Source organism: Rhipicephalus sanguineus, chromosome 3, assembly GCF_013339695.2.
Source record: "Rhipicephalus sanguineus isolate Rsan-2018 chromosome 3, BIME_Rsan_1.4, whole genome shotgun sequence".
Lineage (NCBI taxonomy): Eukaryota > Metazoa > Arthropoda > Arachnida > Ixodida > Ixodidae > Rhipicephalus > Rhipicephalus sanguineus.
In genome coordinates, this window is record NC_051178.1 from 192,927,513 (window position 1) to 192,943,795 (window position 16,283).

At 45.8% G+C, this 16,283-nt stretch overlaps 2 protein-coding genes across 2 annotated transcripts in view; one reads left to right on the plus strand and one right to left on the minus strand.

Annotated features, from left to right (window-relative positions):
- The first annotated feature begins 4,188 nt into the window (after positions 1-4,188).
- LOC119387955 (zinc finger protein 84-like) lies at positions 4,189-8,561 on the plus strand. The gene is made up of 3 exons (XM_037655538.2): positions 4,189-4,444; positions 5,379-5,586; positions 7,594-8,561. Exons 1-3 carry the CDS (start codon positions 4,414-4,416, stop codon positions 7,958-7,960), a joined length of 606 nt encoding a protein of 201 aa, XP_037511466.1. The 5' UTR covers positions 4,189-4,413; the 3' UTR covers positions 7,961-8,561.
- Positions 8,562-13,192: 4,631 nt separating this feature from the next.
- The window catches only part of LOC119387954 (26S proteasome regulatory subunit 8), a 29,386-nt gene continuing 26,295 nt past the window's right edge, over positions 13,193-16,283 (minus strand). The window contains exon 11 of the mRNA XM_037655537.2: positions 13,193-13,366. Coding sequence (XP_037511465.1) covers positions 13,313-13,366 — 54 coding nt within the window. The 3' untranslated portion in view covers positions 13,193-13,312. The remainder of the gene's footprint in view (positions 13,367-16,283) is intronic.

A 16,283-nucleotide genomic window follows, 5' to 3' on the forward strand; every position in this document is an offset into this window, starting at 1 on the left:
TTTGTGCGGCCTATGCCGTGTGACCTACCCTGTGTGGCCTATGAGGTATGTGCCACAGAAATTGGGTATATGCCGCTGCTCACCACCTGGTCCACTAAAAATGAAGAAGACAACAGTTAGCCCAACACTAGGGAACGGAAAGGCAACGGCGGCTGCGGGAAGACCCCGAAGCGATGGAAGGCCACGCCAGCGACGACCTGCTCGTAGATCTATGAGGGGTGCGAACGCTTGGTTACAGGGCGAGGTTCTGTTTCTGGAGATTGGACATCCGTGTCGTGTCTGTGACTGTCCGTGGTTTAACTCGAACCTCTCTGCGCCGAGAATCAATGTAGAAACAACCTAGCATCACCCAGCTAAAGCCTAGCAACGAAGCAACCTAGAAACAACCCTCATCACTTAGCTAAGGCCAGAAACAACCTAGAAGCAACCAGATTAGTCTTCCGAGAATCACCCAGTTTAGCTGTTTCAAGGCTTGCGCGGCTTAGTGCTTAGTGCAAGCTTCGCCATTTTTTTTTTCTTTTGACACATAATATCTAAGGCTCCGTGTTTTCGGAGTTTATTTTTCTGGAAATTCGAAGGGTGTTTTTCGGAGTTTATGTTTTTGGCAAAAATTCGGCGATAATCGGCGTTTACTTTTCATAAATCCCCAGTTCTTCGAAATTCGAAGTTTAATTTTGCATTATTATCAGTACTCCAACATCTTAGATGAAAAAATATCTGAACACAAAAACATCAGAACGCACTAAGCGTGGTTTAGTTGGCTGTATAAGGTCGGAACGCACAGAAAAATGTCACGCACAAGCACAAATACTTGGATACAAAACACCTACGTTTGTGCAGATTACAACGTTAAAGCTTGTTGCGATAAACGCAAGCATACTTTACGAGGTCCGTGCATTCGATATCGTCTGGCGCACCCCGGTGCCGCCAGGGGACCGTATATCAAGATGTCGTCTCGGCCAAACCGGGTCATTGATACATCGGCCAAACCGACCATTGCATCAATGACCGCTTAGAACATGCCCTTTGGATAAATAAAGGGGTCACAATGGGTCACATTGGATGTTAAAATCGGAGTTTATCGGATAAACACGAATTGTCAAAAAATTTACCGGCGAGTGTTTATCGGATATTTTTCGGATTCATCTGAAAACACGGAAATAACCCACAAGTCCAGTCACTCATCAGATAATACGTTATTACACAATCAAATAAGATAATTCTTTACCGGACAAAGAGGTCCGGTATCTATCTATCTATCTATCTATCTATCTATCTATCTATCTATCTATCTATCTATCTATCTATCTATCTATCTATCTATGTAGCCGCCTACATCTGTGTGCTCTCGTGATCGACTCCTAAGCTTGGGTAGACCAAAATTTGCATGGGAGGTTGAAAGGGCTTGACGAATATGACGTCTATCTATCTATCTATCTATCTATCTATCTATCTATCTATCTATCTATCTATCTATCTATCTATCTATCTATCTATCTATCTATCTATCTATCTATCTATCTATCTATCTATCTATCTATCTATCTATCTTAAGTATTGGTGAAGTTGTTTCATTAACTTCGCATGTGGATGACATGAGTGCACGAAGATGAAGCACATCATGACATGAATGGCACAAATGACACGCCATTGCGATAGTTTCTTTTTTCTCTATTTATTTGTTGTAGCTCGGATATCCTAATATGAACGACATGCAAGCATAACACAAAATAAATTTGATAACGAATATGTTAACACGTGGATCGCGTAAATCACGTGATGCCGACGAGGTAATTTTTTAACAGCGAATCTGTTTAAGCTTGCCGTAAGTTGTATGCAGTATCCCGATTCATAAAGGGGTATGTGCCGCAGAAATGGGGTAAACCCCACTACTCACCACTGGTCCACTAAAAATGAAGAAGGCAACAGTTGAGTACGTACAACGAGAAAATGCTAGGTAACGGGAAAGGCAACGGCGGCTTAGAGAAGACCCCAAAGCGATCGAAGGCCTACGTCAACGACGACGTGCCCGTAGATCTATGCGAGAGGTAAGAACGCTTGGTTTCAGCGCGAGTTTCTGTCTATGGAGTTTGGACATACGTGCCGTGTCTGTGACTGTCTGTGGCTTAACTAGCACCTCTCTGTGCTGAGAATCAACGTAGAAACAACCTAGCGTCACCTAGCTATAAAGCCTAGCAACGACCTATAGAAGCCACTGAGATCGGGCTAGTTGGTACTGATCCATAACTTCTGTAAGCGCGAAATACACGAAAGACCACGAAGAACACAGGACAAGCACTACTTTCAACTGAGATTTTAATTGGTGGAAACACCAAATATATAGGTGTAGCCACCAGAAAGGAAAGGGAGAAAAACTAGACGACAAAAAAATAACAATCGAGAAGAGATTTCTAGATAACACTGTGGTGTTGTATCGGGACTCGGACATTGACTCCAGATTAATTGTCGAGGCCGCTGAGATGAAGATGGGCGATTTAATTGCGGTTAGCGCTCCTTCGATTGCCTTGACAAGCAAGGAGCTTCACTTTTTGGAATGTGCGCATGGTGCAGTCACGTAGTGCGCGCCTTGGCACTTCTTGTGCTGATGCTATCTGGGTGATGTACAAAAAGGTTTTCATCATTTAGACCCTTGCTTGCGCATACGCTCTTGACACGTGTTAGCACGAGTAGACGCCGTACTGTGATAGCATGTCTCTTCTCGACTGTTCTTTTTTTGTCTAGTTTTTCTCCCTTTCCTTTCTGGCGGCTACATATCTATATATGGCGTTACCACCCATTAAAATCTCAGTTGAAAGTAGCGCTTGTCCTCTGTTCTTAATTCGTGGTCTTACGTGACTTTTGCGCTTACAGAAGTTATGAACCTAGAAGCAACCTAGAAACAACCTGCATCACCTAGATAAGGCATATAAACTACCTAGAAGCAACCAGATTAGTGTTCAGAATCGTCCAGTTTCGCTGTTTCAAGCTTTGCGCGGCTTAATGCAAGCTTCGCCCTTTTTTTTTTCGATTTCGCCCGAAGGCGAACCAAGTCGAGATGGAACACGAAATGAGATCGAAATAAAACCATCGGCGTTGGATGGTTAAGTTCAGCTTGACGTTTTACCACGGTGCGGTATGCTAAGGTGCGCGCACAAGGGTTATATATATATATATATATATATATATATATATATATATATATATATATATATATATATATATATATATATATATATATATATATATATATATATATATAATAGCGTCGAGGCCACTGCGCATGCGCGAGAACCAAACAGCGTTTGGGTTTGGCGCTGGGGACGCTATTTCTCGGATTTAGCGGGAGCCCCAAAGCCTGCCCCAAAAGCTTTGCGTCAAACAAACACGACGGCACCCACTGAAGCGACGGCTCTTGGCAGAACCAGGGCCGTAACCAAGGGAGGGTTGAGGGGGTTCTGACACCCCCCGAAATTTTTTCATGCTTTAACTTTTCGGGTGACACGAAAATACTTGCACATTCACAGCGACCACCAGTTGCCAAAGTTAGCCGTTCTGTACACAAGCACCCCCCGAAAAAAATTCCTGGGTACGGCCCTGCCTAGAACAAGGGGTCGTGTCCGAAGCACCGCAGACCCTATTCGAAAACTCTTAGCTTCTACTTGACCCAAAGCGAGCACACGCAAAGGACTTTGGGGCCCCTATTCGAAAACTCCCTATTAACATAATAAAAAGCCATGGCACCGCCCAAGCACCAAGGTCACAAGCGCTCCGTACAGATGGTTAACCAGCGAAGCTGAAACGTGCGGCGTAAGTGTTCATCACTGGGTTAATCTCGACAGTTCATTAAAGTTTTTCTCAATTATGGTTACGTCTGTCCAGAAATCGCAATGTGGGTTTGCCGCCCGTGCGTTCCCGTCTTCCTTTTTAGTGGACCAGTGGCGAGTAGTGTGTCTTGCCCAATTTCCGTGGCACATACGCGCCAGCAGTTCTTGCGCACATAGGGCGAACGAATTTCGGTTCCGCCAAGCCATATACAGCCTCGCTATAAAAACGATCGTAAAACCACCTGTTTCTTACGGGCAATCACCCGTAGTGGATATGAACAAGCGATAAGGAAGAACAAGAGCCAGTGAGCCATCGGAACGGCGGGCGGTAATCACCATGGTTATCATATGGTCGATTGGTCGCGCGAGCATGCAGCTGATACGGGAGCATCGGCTCAAACGGCACCGACGTGCCCGAAGCAGTAGCAGCACCAGCGGCGCTTGCTTGCTTCGACTGTGGCCCGGCCGGCGTAATCGAAAACAGCGAGGCCTCTGAAGCAGCGTAAGGCTGCAGCCTAGTGGAACGACGCGGTCTGCGAATTCAGCAGCCATACGCAACCGTGTAACGCTGTTTCCAGCTACCAGCATCATGACTAGCAGTCCGGCCACACGTCAAAAAGGTAGGTTCACTGCCCAATACTAGTGGCTCTTTTTACAAGACCACCACCGATGTTGTTCTGCTATGCTCGGCGACAACTTATCTTGACAGTGGAGCGAAAGCTACCATACTTTGTTTGTTCGTGCGTGCGTTTGTATGTGTGCGTGCATATATGCACATGCAAAATTGAAAAATTTCGGGGGGGGGGGGCACTTAAACCCCCCCCCCCGGCTACGCCCCTGCTTGTGCCTACATTCGCTTCAAGTAAATTTAAACATTCACAATGGCATTGAAATGTACCGGCGAGTTGACTGATGGCGTCCATTGAGGCAAGTGCATGCGGTTTGAAGCCATGCACTAGTGAAACCCATCGTTTTGGAAATAACGTGTGTAGGTTACGAATTGTGGTTGTATAAAATTATTAGCCCTATGAACTTATCCATACGGTACGATCGCGGCTTAGCTTATGCGGATTGAACTGCATCCAGGCCGTAGTTTTAATTTTGCAATGTGGTCCGTGTGAGCCTGTGAGGTCACCATCGGACTGTTTTTTACAATTCGTACAGAACTCAACACGCTTGTCTAGAACGCTGGAGCGGCGCATTCTGGACTACATAAGCGGCGTCTACCGACAACGCGTGGTTTGAGGTAGCCCAAATTTAGACATGCTGCCACTAATGATGCATGATTAGACGTAGAACACTTTAACGTGGGCATCTCAAACCAGGCGTAGTCGGTAGACGTCGCCAGTGCAGCCCGGAACGCGCCGCTTGGGCATTTTAGACAAGTGTGTTGAGCTCTGTGCGCCAAGTAGTCTAGCCTTTTCAGGATACCTGTATATCCAGGCCGTTCAAACAAGCACAGGCCTGTTACTCGTCTGCACGATTTGGTCGACGCGAACGCGCCTTCAAACACACGTGGCTGTTTCGGTTAACCGTGGTATGTCGTTCGCGCAGGCCTACCGGTAACATACACCTACCTGATCCCATCATCGCCGACCAGCCCGCACCCGTGGCACAAGGAACGTTCCCCGCTTCCTACGGCCCAGCGAGACGACGCTGGCTGCCTAACGTGCCTCATCTGCCAAAAGGAGTTCAGCAGCAAGTACGACTTCGTCATACACCAGAGGCAGCACACGGGCGAGAGACCATTCCAGTGTTCCAGGTACGTTCTTCGGGCGTGTTTTGCGTCGCCACTCGGCGCAGTACCGATCACTTGTAAAACGGTAGCTAATCGGGCGAGTTGGGAGTATACTCATGATTGCCAGCGCAAACAAGACACAGGGCTTGAAGAATGTATTACATGCCAGCGCTTGTGTCGTGCACATTCTTAAAGTCCTAGGTCCTTTTCGCACTGACCAAGCACTTGCTTTCGCAAAGCCATAGAAGCAATCTCGGTCCGCTTTTTTTTTTTTTTTTTCGAAGCCATCCAGAGCGACATATCACTAAAGTGAAACAATGAATTAGTTTAATGAGAACCAACAGACAGTAATGCCAAAGAAAGTATAGGGGATGCTATTCGTTATAATTAGGATAAAGTGTGAAGAAAGTGGACGAAAAGATAACTTGCCGCCCGCAGGGACCGAACCTGCGACCTTCGAATAAAGCGCTAAACACATGGTGCGATTCGGCATCCGATCCGACGTGCGACGCCGCACGCGGTATACGGCGATTCAGGACACATGGGGGCGAACGAGCAATCAGCGCGCAGGCTCCGCCCACACACGGCACCCCGGCTTGCACGCTCGGAAGACATCGCATCCTCTTCGTTGACTGCAAAACAAACAACCTTACGCAGCCACGCTTCGTTCTGTAAGAACATTGCCAATAAAGCTACGCCTTCGCAAGCGACAAGCATCTCAACAGACCGCATTCACTCGCGACTCCGAGAGTAGGCTTGTCACGACACCGAGCGTAGGCCTAGCAAGGCGGACGCTGTCGCTAGCGCCGTTCGCGATCAAACGCGAGCTGATCGTCGAGCACTTATTTTTATCAACACGATTAAAACTTTTAAGCTGATGACACGCATTTACATGCGCAATTGGTTTTCTCGTAGACCTCGATTTGACGAGCAACGGTGGAAGCAAAGCCGGCCGGTTCGCCGAGACGGCCGGTGCGGCTGTTAGCTGCGAAGTGGCCTTCCATCGCGGCTCGATATCTCGCTAGTGGTTCGAAAACGGGCGCCGCCTTGCACAAATGTCATGAGTTATTTGATGTCAGAAAGAAAGTTTAACCAACGTTTTTCATGATCGGAGCCGTCCGAACGTAGTTCAACAAACGCGCAAACAAACAAACAAGCAACAAACGCGCCACCAGAGGCGTGACGTCAGGCGTCTCCCGCGCTGCCATTGGCTGCGGCCGTCAGACCGACGCGGCAGCCGCGCGGCTACATTCAGCAAGTTGGATGCCCGTGCGGCGTGCGAATCGTCTCCGCACGCTGATGGAACCTGTTGGGCGTCTGTCGGATGCGGCTGTTGGCACGAACAGCCGTACGACGAATCGCATCCGAATTCGCACCATGTGTCCAGCGCTTACGCGTCCGATGCTCTACCACTGAGATACGGCGGCGGTCATCCTCCCGTCCACTTTATGGGGTATATATGTGCATTTAAACCTGGGAGTGTTAGTCAGCGCCAGTCGCAGCCATGGCGGCGAATGTGGAACACTTCTTCTGCCTGTTGCCGTCACATAGCACGTGATCTTTTTTTACGAGCCGGCAGCTGACCAATATTCCCTCGCATACTACCTGAAGGCATCAAGTCATACCCTATACTTTCTTTGGCATTACTGTCTGTTGGTTCTCATTAAAATTGTGTCTAAGAAACGAGCCCTTAAAAGTAATCGTCTTTCATTCATTCATAGCGAGGGTCTCGTTCTGGCAGACTTGATGCCTTCAGGTAGTATGGTAGTCTGGCAGTCTCTGAGGAAAATGGACTTATTTTTGCCAATCAGTAACTACGTAGGCCCCAGTAGAATCCGTCAAAATTTATGACGTCACGGTGGCTGATGCAAGAACTTCAAGGTGGTATCGCCATCGGCATTTTCTTTTTGCACGTTTTTCTCGCTTATCAAGAGTGTTCTCACGGCAAGTGTTTGCTTATTCGCAACAAAGTGCAGTTTAGAGACACCTATAGGTGCTGGTACTAACACAAGCATGTGGCGATGCATGCAGGTGCTTCGAGTCATTTGCTTCGGCATCTGCTCTGCTTCTGCATCGGGGCAGCGTGCACGACAGTCGGTCCCCATTCCGATGCACCTTCTGTGGCCGCACCTTCACCGGAGGCGATGCCTACTCGCGTCATCTGGGCCGACACCGGCGAACTGGCTTCTTCTTCCGGTGTTCGTGCAAGAGACTCTTTCGCGATGAAGAGGAGATCAGGGCACATCTGGCTGTGCATGAGAGTGGCAATGGACACAAGTGCCCATGTTGCCGAAGGGTGTATGAGTCCCTTCTTGCACTCAGTGCGCACTACTATTCCAAGCACGAGAAGGCCAGCAACACAACACAGACGACACCCCCACGACGCATCCGCCGGTGATCATACAAGCGACACAACGTGTTCTGTGTGCCTGTGTTACCCGATCGCTCTTGCAGCATTGGTATGACTTGTGTTATGTAACGTGCCTTCTGTGAAAGCCTATGCCTGCTTTCCACGAAAGCAGGAGCACCCGTTCTAATGTCCTGCCACAAACGCCCCTCAACCACTATACCTGTTGTGAAAGCCCACTGACATTAGGAAAGCCCATTGACGCTAGGCCACGTCACTTGCAACAATTCTTCCACATGACTACCAGGCCTTTTGAACAACACCCAAATACAAGAGCACATGAGGTTCCCAGTGAAACACAGCAGGCCTTCAGACTTGCCATTCGGCACATCATTCCTGTCTGAAACTCTTACGAACTTTAAATGACCTCAAACACACGCTGCATGAACGCAGGAAATGTCAGGTCCCAAAATTACCAGTGTGGAATATGCAGCAGGAGTAAAGTTCTAGCGCTCAAGGCTGAAGAACAAGTGTTTGTTGATATGTGTATGCATGCATTTTCCAACGAACATTCATGTGCTGAATGCTAACTCGTAAATATGCAATAAAGGCACCAGCCTTCCTGTGCAATTCCAAGTGCACCAGCTTTTTACATCACTATATTCAGACTTTTAAACTTTTTGTATCATTTCAACATGACACGTGCGATGTGCATAATCTTAGCATTTTTACGTTTGAAATGTGCAATCGTTCAGACACACATGATGCATAAAAACTGTTTAAAAAACACCACGAAAAATTTCTATTCAAGCAATCAGCAGAAAAGGGCAGATCAAAGTGTTAGAAGCAAGGAAACTGACAGTAAAGTTTCCGTACATGAGTGCTAATAGTTTCATTACACCAGTGCCCAAATCCAAGCTATCTTGAAACATTCTGCATCATTTTAATTAAACTGTTAAGGCGTGTTGGCATGCTTACTGTTTTTAGCTAATATGGTTAGAAAACAAGTTTACATGCTACTAACCTGTACTGTTAGCAGTGAAAACATCTTGTATGCTTGATTAGATATTTGCCAACACCAATGTGGGGGCCTTGATTCCTCAACCATGAAAAAGGCTACCATTGTCTTGCAATGCAATGTATTAAAAATCTGCAATCCTAGCTTCAACAGTGAAAGAAGCCTCCACTGCATCAGGACGACTGATGCACCATAACTTTATTTCACCCCTCAAGATGTTTTCACTGTAACTAAGAGTTTAGGTAAGAAGACTGTTTTGCAGCATTTGTCATGCACTTTGAATTATTCAGCCCACAGTGAATGACGGATAGCAAACATCATTTGACAGATGAAAGGTGTTTGACATGCAGCTCACTTTCTTTTCAAAGTGCTGTCAGAGAAGAAAGATCCCGGCTGCAGTATTGCAGAAGTAATGTACTGTATAGCAAAAGCACTGTAGAGTACCCGCGAATGGATATGTGAAAATTTAGGGCCATGTAATGTACAGTTTGTGTCATGTCAGCGTAATTTTGACAAACACTTTCATCAGAGCCAACATTACCGTTAGTGGCCAAATTCGCAGCGACACGACGCGGTTACCACCGCTCATAGCAGTCATTATACTAAAAAAAAAAAAAAACCTGCCGCGTTGCACATTTTCATGAAAAATAACCTTTTCCCTTTGAGTATATCTGTCCCATGCATGCTTCAAAGTATCTTTTGCAAACAGCTTCAGTTGTTTATACGAGGCAGTGAAAAAATCCGGCAGATCCTACGCACTGTGGGAACCGATGCAATGCGAAGCAGCCAGCAAAGACCTGCATACATTGCTTTATTTTTGGGCCAAATGAATTCATTCATGCTATGGCATCTAGTTCACCATATATCGCATGTTTGCCATGCACGCGTCATGCACAATGTGGTAAATACCATGCCAATGAAATGTATATTCTGGTATATACACTGTATGACCGGTCCGGTCATTTATGTTCATCACGCACTCCTGTCATGCCATACCAATTTTAGTATATATCCACTTATCTAAACGGCCGAAAGCGCACCATAACAGTGTCATGTAAATCATACCGTCCATGACATCATAACAATTCGCATGTTGGGACCTGTCATTTATGTTCGTCATACAGTCACACCGCACAATACCAATTTTGGTGTATAGCAAGCGAGCGAAGCGGCCGCGAGTGCACCATGAGCGTGGCATGTAAATCATGCCATACATGACATGCATGTCATGGTTTTCATATTACCACCTGTCATTTATGTTTGTCATACATTCGCGTAACGCAATGCCAATTTAGGGTGTATATCATGCTAGCGAAACGGCCGCGATCAGACAATGAGCGTGGCATGTAAATCATGTCGCACATGACTTGCCTCTCACAATTTTCATGTTACCACCTCTCATTTACGTTCGTCATACAGGCGCGTAGCGCAATACCAATTTTGGCTTATATCAAGCTAGTGAAACGTCCGCGAATGCACCATGAGCCAAGCATGTAAATCATGACATGCATGTCATGGTTTTCATGTTACCACCTGTTATTCATGTTCTTGATACAGTCACATCGCGCAATACCAATTTTGGTGCATATCAATCCAGCGAAACAGCCGCCAGCGCACCATGAGCGTGCCATGTAAATCATGTCGTACATGACACGCATGTCATGATTTTCATGTTACCACCTAATTTACGTTCGTCATACAGTCGTGTCGTGCAATACCATTTTTGGCATATATCAAGCCCGCGAAACGGCCGCGAATGCACCATGAGCGTGGCACGTAAATCATGACATGCATGTCATGGTTTTCATGTTACCACCTGTTATACATGTTCTTAATACAGTCACATTGCGCAATACCAATTTTGGTACATATCAATCTAGCAAAACGGCCGCGAGTGCGTCATGAGCGCGGCATGTAAATTATGTCGTGCATGACACGCGTGTCATGATTTTCATGTTACCACATGTCAGTTTTGTTCGACATGTCGAAATGTCTCGTCATACCAGTTTTCGTATGTATCCATTCATTTAAACGGCCGCGAGCGCCCCGAGACCATGTCATGTAAATCATGCCGCACATGACATGCATGTCACGATTTGCACGTTAGGACCTGTCATTATGTTCGCCATGAACTCTTGTCACGTCATACCAGTTTTGGTATATATGGAATTAACGGAATGGCCGCAAGAGCCCCAAGGCCGTGGAATGTAAATCATGCTGTTCATGACATGCATGTCATGATTTTCATGTTATGACCTGTCATTTATGTTCGTAATACGGTCATGTTATTCTATACCAATTTTGGTATACATCCGATTGACGAAACGGCCAGGAAAGCACAAAGTCGTAGGCAGCTAGGATAGATAGACAGATACGCTCAAACTCGCACAAGTTCGCTAAGAAATGCTTCGCATTTGAAAAACTTATCCGAAGTTGCATCTGCCAACAAACACTGGGTTATTACAGAATGACACCAACACTACAGCCTTGTGCATGGTTGAAAAGCACGTTACAAGCTTTTAGGGTGACAATAATCCCAGCCGCAATGATTGGTTGTGGGACAATGTAATCAACATTTTAACAATGACAAATCGTCAAGCAGGAGTAGCAAAAATGACAAGTCACACGCCGTAGACCATACCCTGAACTGGAACAAGATTTACATCATCACCAGTATGCTGCACTGTCAAGGCATACTACTGTAACATTTTGTTTACCACAGGTACGTATCTGCAAATAAAGTTTGGACTGTCTTGTCATTTTGACAAGCAAATATCACACAATACCTATGCTAATCCTGATCAGCAAGAGTAGTAAAAGTACTACAGACTATCCTGGTATGCTTTTAAAGATAAAAATGCAAGCAAAAAATGTTGCATCCTTTGCAAATTTTTTAATATTGCTCATGGCAGTTGAGGGGCTCAGGAATTGAGAAAAACTTGGCAGTGGGCTAGTTGGTTAAACATTATCGATGATTTTTGCGCAAACTTTACAAAAAGTGACTGGGGACAGAGAAGGACCACACACACGGCAGTCACTTTTTGTAAAGTTTGCGCAAAAATCATCGATAATGCTCAGGAATTAGTTACGCCTATAAGTAGTGTCACTGCAATACAATAGCAGTAGCAGCAAAGTTTACATAAGCAACACTTTCAAGCAAGAGCTCTTCATGATCTATAAAAACGGCATGGTAATGCACAAGCAGGCTGAATAACTCCAGTCAGCTGCCATGCTTGATAATTCAAGGTAGGTCTGCCCTATTACACAATCTGTGATCATGAAAAACAGTTAAGAGAAACACTCTTACAGCTATCACGTGCTAAGAGCTCATTTTGCAGGAATTCCGGTGTCAGCGTCATTAGTTGTGAACAAAAAATCAATGTTGTCCATGAGCAAAAATTCGAGATAGATGCAAATAAAAAGAATCTTTAGACCGAGTGGGAATCAAACCCATGCCTTCAGCATGGCAGGCAGGTGTTCTACCACAGAGCTATGCTAGTGCTTGAAACTGTTTCGAAAAAAACAAAAAAACACACATATGAATGTCATGTAGTGCAAGGAGTCTCCTAAACTCGTGTAATATTGCATGGAAGAAACATAGAATTGCACCAGGCATCAAAACATGCAAATTGCAAAACGAGTAGGTGGTTTAAAGGCCCACCAATTACAAAGCGCTCGGGCGGATATTTTGAAATGGCCAATCTTACATGCACAGAAATTTCTTTGCTTGCGACACGGTTTAAGAGTCCACCGAGAAGAGAAGCCAGGCCAGCGATTCAGAGGGCCATGTGTACGGGGCTCGATTAAGCTATCACGTTTTATTCTCAAAGGCGAAGCTCAAGAGTCCTACAAACTTTTATGGTGCACCAGGGAAGTTGAACAGTGACATACTTAGGTAGACTAGCCCAATTACACCTCTATCCTCAACTAGCCCAATTACACTGTGGGCAAGGTGATCATGGCATATGGTAGCAAAAAACTATCATAGCAGAGATACCGGCCTACAACGAAAAAAAGAAAACTAATGATATCTTGTCTGCTAAAACTACAATATGATTATGAGATATGCTGTGAATATCTGGAGCTCTTTAACATGGCTGCAATGCAAAGAAGCATATCACCCCCATCAAAACCTGGCCACCAGAGCTAGAACCGAGTCTGTGGCGTCGAGGTTAGAAGTTCGATATCATAGCCACTAATATATTGCACCATGTAAAAACTAAGCAAGGCCGAATGACAACAAACAGAAACAGGGAGACGCAAGGTACACAAGAAGCACAGGTCTTTAATTTTCTAAACAGTAGCTCATACCTGCGGTGCCTCCCAAAGCTAAATAACAGGCAGTTCAGCGAGCCCCTCTTGCTTTTATGTACACTTCCACCTCCTCACTTCCAGAGTTTCTTGATAGACATGTTCTTCTCTGCATCCTTCTGCATCACCTGAGATCGAGAAAATAGGAATTGTTCAGTGCTAAGTAGTTCCTGCTAACAGTAAGCCACAGCCCTCGAGACGGCACGTTACATTCGGAGAGTATGTGCTACGTCGAGTTTCACTTCATCAAAGGCATGTATAAATAAAACAAGTCTAAATAAAAGGGACTACTGTTAGTTACAGCCTAAGAAAAAATGTAAGCTCCGCCCACAGAACCACGGTGCACCTGTGAAAGACAGCCGTGCTAGCTGGTTTTTGCTAAAACTAAGTACTTTTTCTCGGCTAATGTAAGTACTACACATATCAAGAGTCAAAGGTTCATTGCTACCTTAAGCATTACATTTGGTCGAGAAGTGCTTGATGTCACATAAATAGGCAAGTGTTATTGAATGCAAATTCTCTTTGGGAGGGACAGCACAAGCTGTGGGCAGAGAAAAATGTCTTAGGTTACATTTTGTCTTAGGTTACAACCTAAGACATTTTTTTGTTAGGTTGTAACCAACTACAGCAAAGGGAACACCAGTAAGTTCACACACTGTTTACCATCTGGAAGCAAGCTTCCACTGCACTCCCAATGAAGCAGACATATCTCCTATTTTTAAGATAGGTCTATGTTTTCTACTACAGAGTAATATGCTGCACTAGCACTGTCTGAAATTTTTAAATGCAGGAACTGGACTACTGGCCATCCTCTTGACAGACCAATTTAGAAGATATGACTTCCAGTGTACAATTATTGGCTAAGCTATCAGCAGCCCGTCCTTTGCTCCAATGAGAAGTTTCACTAAAGATGAAAGTACCCACAAATGTTACTGACCCTGGGTGGGGAAAATTTCGGCCAGAAATAATTTGTTTTACATTTTTTAAACATAAAGTACTGCAGACCAGCACAGGTCATAGTACAATCTTTAAGAGGGGAACAGAGCAGAGAAGCGTGCGTGTGCGTGTATGTGATATTATAATATTACAACCTTCCATGGATCGTGTTGCTTTTAGATGCGAAGCAGCTTTTGCTGGGGGCTGTGTTCGTCGTCGGTGGTGGCGTCCGCGCTCCACTGAGCATGCGCCTACTCTCTCTCCCACTCTCCTCCTTTACACAGCTGTTCAGTCGCCTTCTCTCCTCTCGTCCCCCCCGCTGCAGAAGATGCGCAGCCTCTCTTCCCACGTGATGCAGCCACACCGCAGCGAAATACAGCCTGTAACCCACTCTCTCCTCTCCCTCCCCCATTTCATGTGTATATAAGCGCGTGCGCTCGGTCGGCTTCCGTCATTCTCGCGTCGCTCCGATTCAGATGAGTTGTAATGTCAACATCGGCGCCACTCGTTCACTCGGCGCTAACGGAAAGCAATGCACAAACACAATGCAATGATAACACAAACACTAAATACAAACCTCACACACTAACACAAACGCCGAGTGAACGTAACGGAAACTTGGTGTGCGCCCCCAATGCTGCTTCGCATACCCTCATGGTTCCCTTGAGTGGGAGATGGTGTAATTTTTTCTGGTTGCATAAGATGCTGACTGTTGTGCACAAGTAGTTCCGACACTCAGCGACCATCTGCTATTCATCAACACAGACACTGCATGACACTGGATTACAGTAAAACCTCGTTAATACGTACCCGCTTTAAACATACTAACGGTTATAACGTAGTTGCAATGAATCCCCGACTGAGTCTCATAGGGATTAATGCATTCGCTGACCGCTTAAGCCGTAGTGGTTTGTCCTATCCATACCGGCTTGAAAATATTTTCAAGAATGGGAAAATTCCTTCAATTTCTACATACAGTATAACCTCATTACAACAGACCTTCATAGTGAAGCAGATTTTGGTCTGTTGTAAAAGGAGTATGTAAAATCCAAGTACTGTTACAACAGACTTTTATGTAAACACTGAATGGGTCTGTTATAACCGGAGAGAATTATGAGTCACAAACATGGTCTTATTTTTAACGGGGGACCAAAAAAAAATGCGATTTTTGGAAAATCGCATTTTCAGTTTCTGTAGCCCATTTTCTATCTGATTCCAAATTATCTGCAATGAAAACTACGTAGAAGTGCTAATAAAAATTTTCTTTGCGTCTGCCGACTTTGCGAAAATTGCGGGAATAGCAAACAAAAAAACGCGTTTTTCAATATTATAGGTTGGCAACGGCGCAACGGGGCGCCACCATTTTGGGCTCGTCGTAAGGAGCATTTCTCCGTGTTCAAGTTCTCCGTTTCAGCTGGCTCCTCCTTTCAGTAACAAGCGTACAAAAAGCACATGTTTTGGCTGCTTCTTCCGTGATGCTCGCTTCGGGATCGTCGTCTGCTGCTTGTGCGTCGCGAGGTCGTGGCTGTCGAAATTTGCGCTACTTAGTGACGCATTCACACTCGTTCTGTGTTCACGGGTCGACGATAATTTAGAACGCCTTAGTTGGGCATCCACAAGCGGAAGCTCAATCATCAGATTACGATAGCGCGCCGCACTCGTCGCGAACATCGCAGACGTGCGACTAATAGCGTTGACTCGTTGGACCCGCAGTTCGAGGTTCTTCTTATCAGTATTTCGGAGCTTATGACGAAGACCACCGCGGGACAACTCTTTGTACTCGCAATCGAGCATGACGTACTTTGAAACATCGGGCACCGCGGCCACGCACATCGCAACCGAGCTTTCTACGATGTCGTGGCTAGGCCTAACTCTGCTCGCGGTGCCGATGTACGAGACAAATCCGAACTTTGCGGACAAGAACATCGCGCTAGCGGACATGCGAAAACGAAGAAGCCGCAATGTCCTTCGTCGTCGCAAGCAACGAATCGCATCGCCTGCTGGCTCCTCAGAACCGCGGATGGGCATTTTACGCATCGGCAGCGGACCCCCCGGCCAAGCTCGCCGTGCAGCGACCGCTCCGAGAAGCGGTGGCAGCGGCTCGCAATT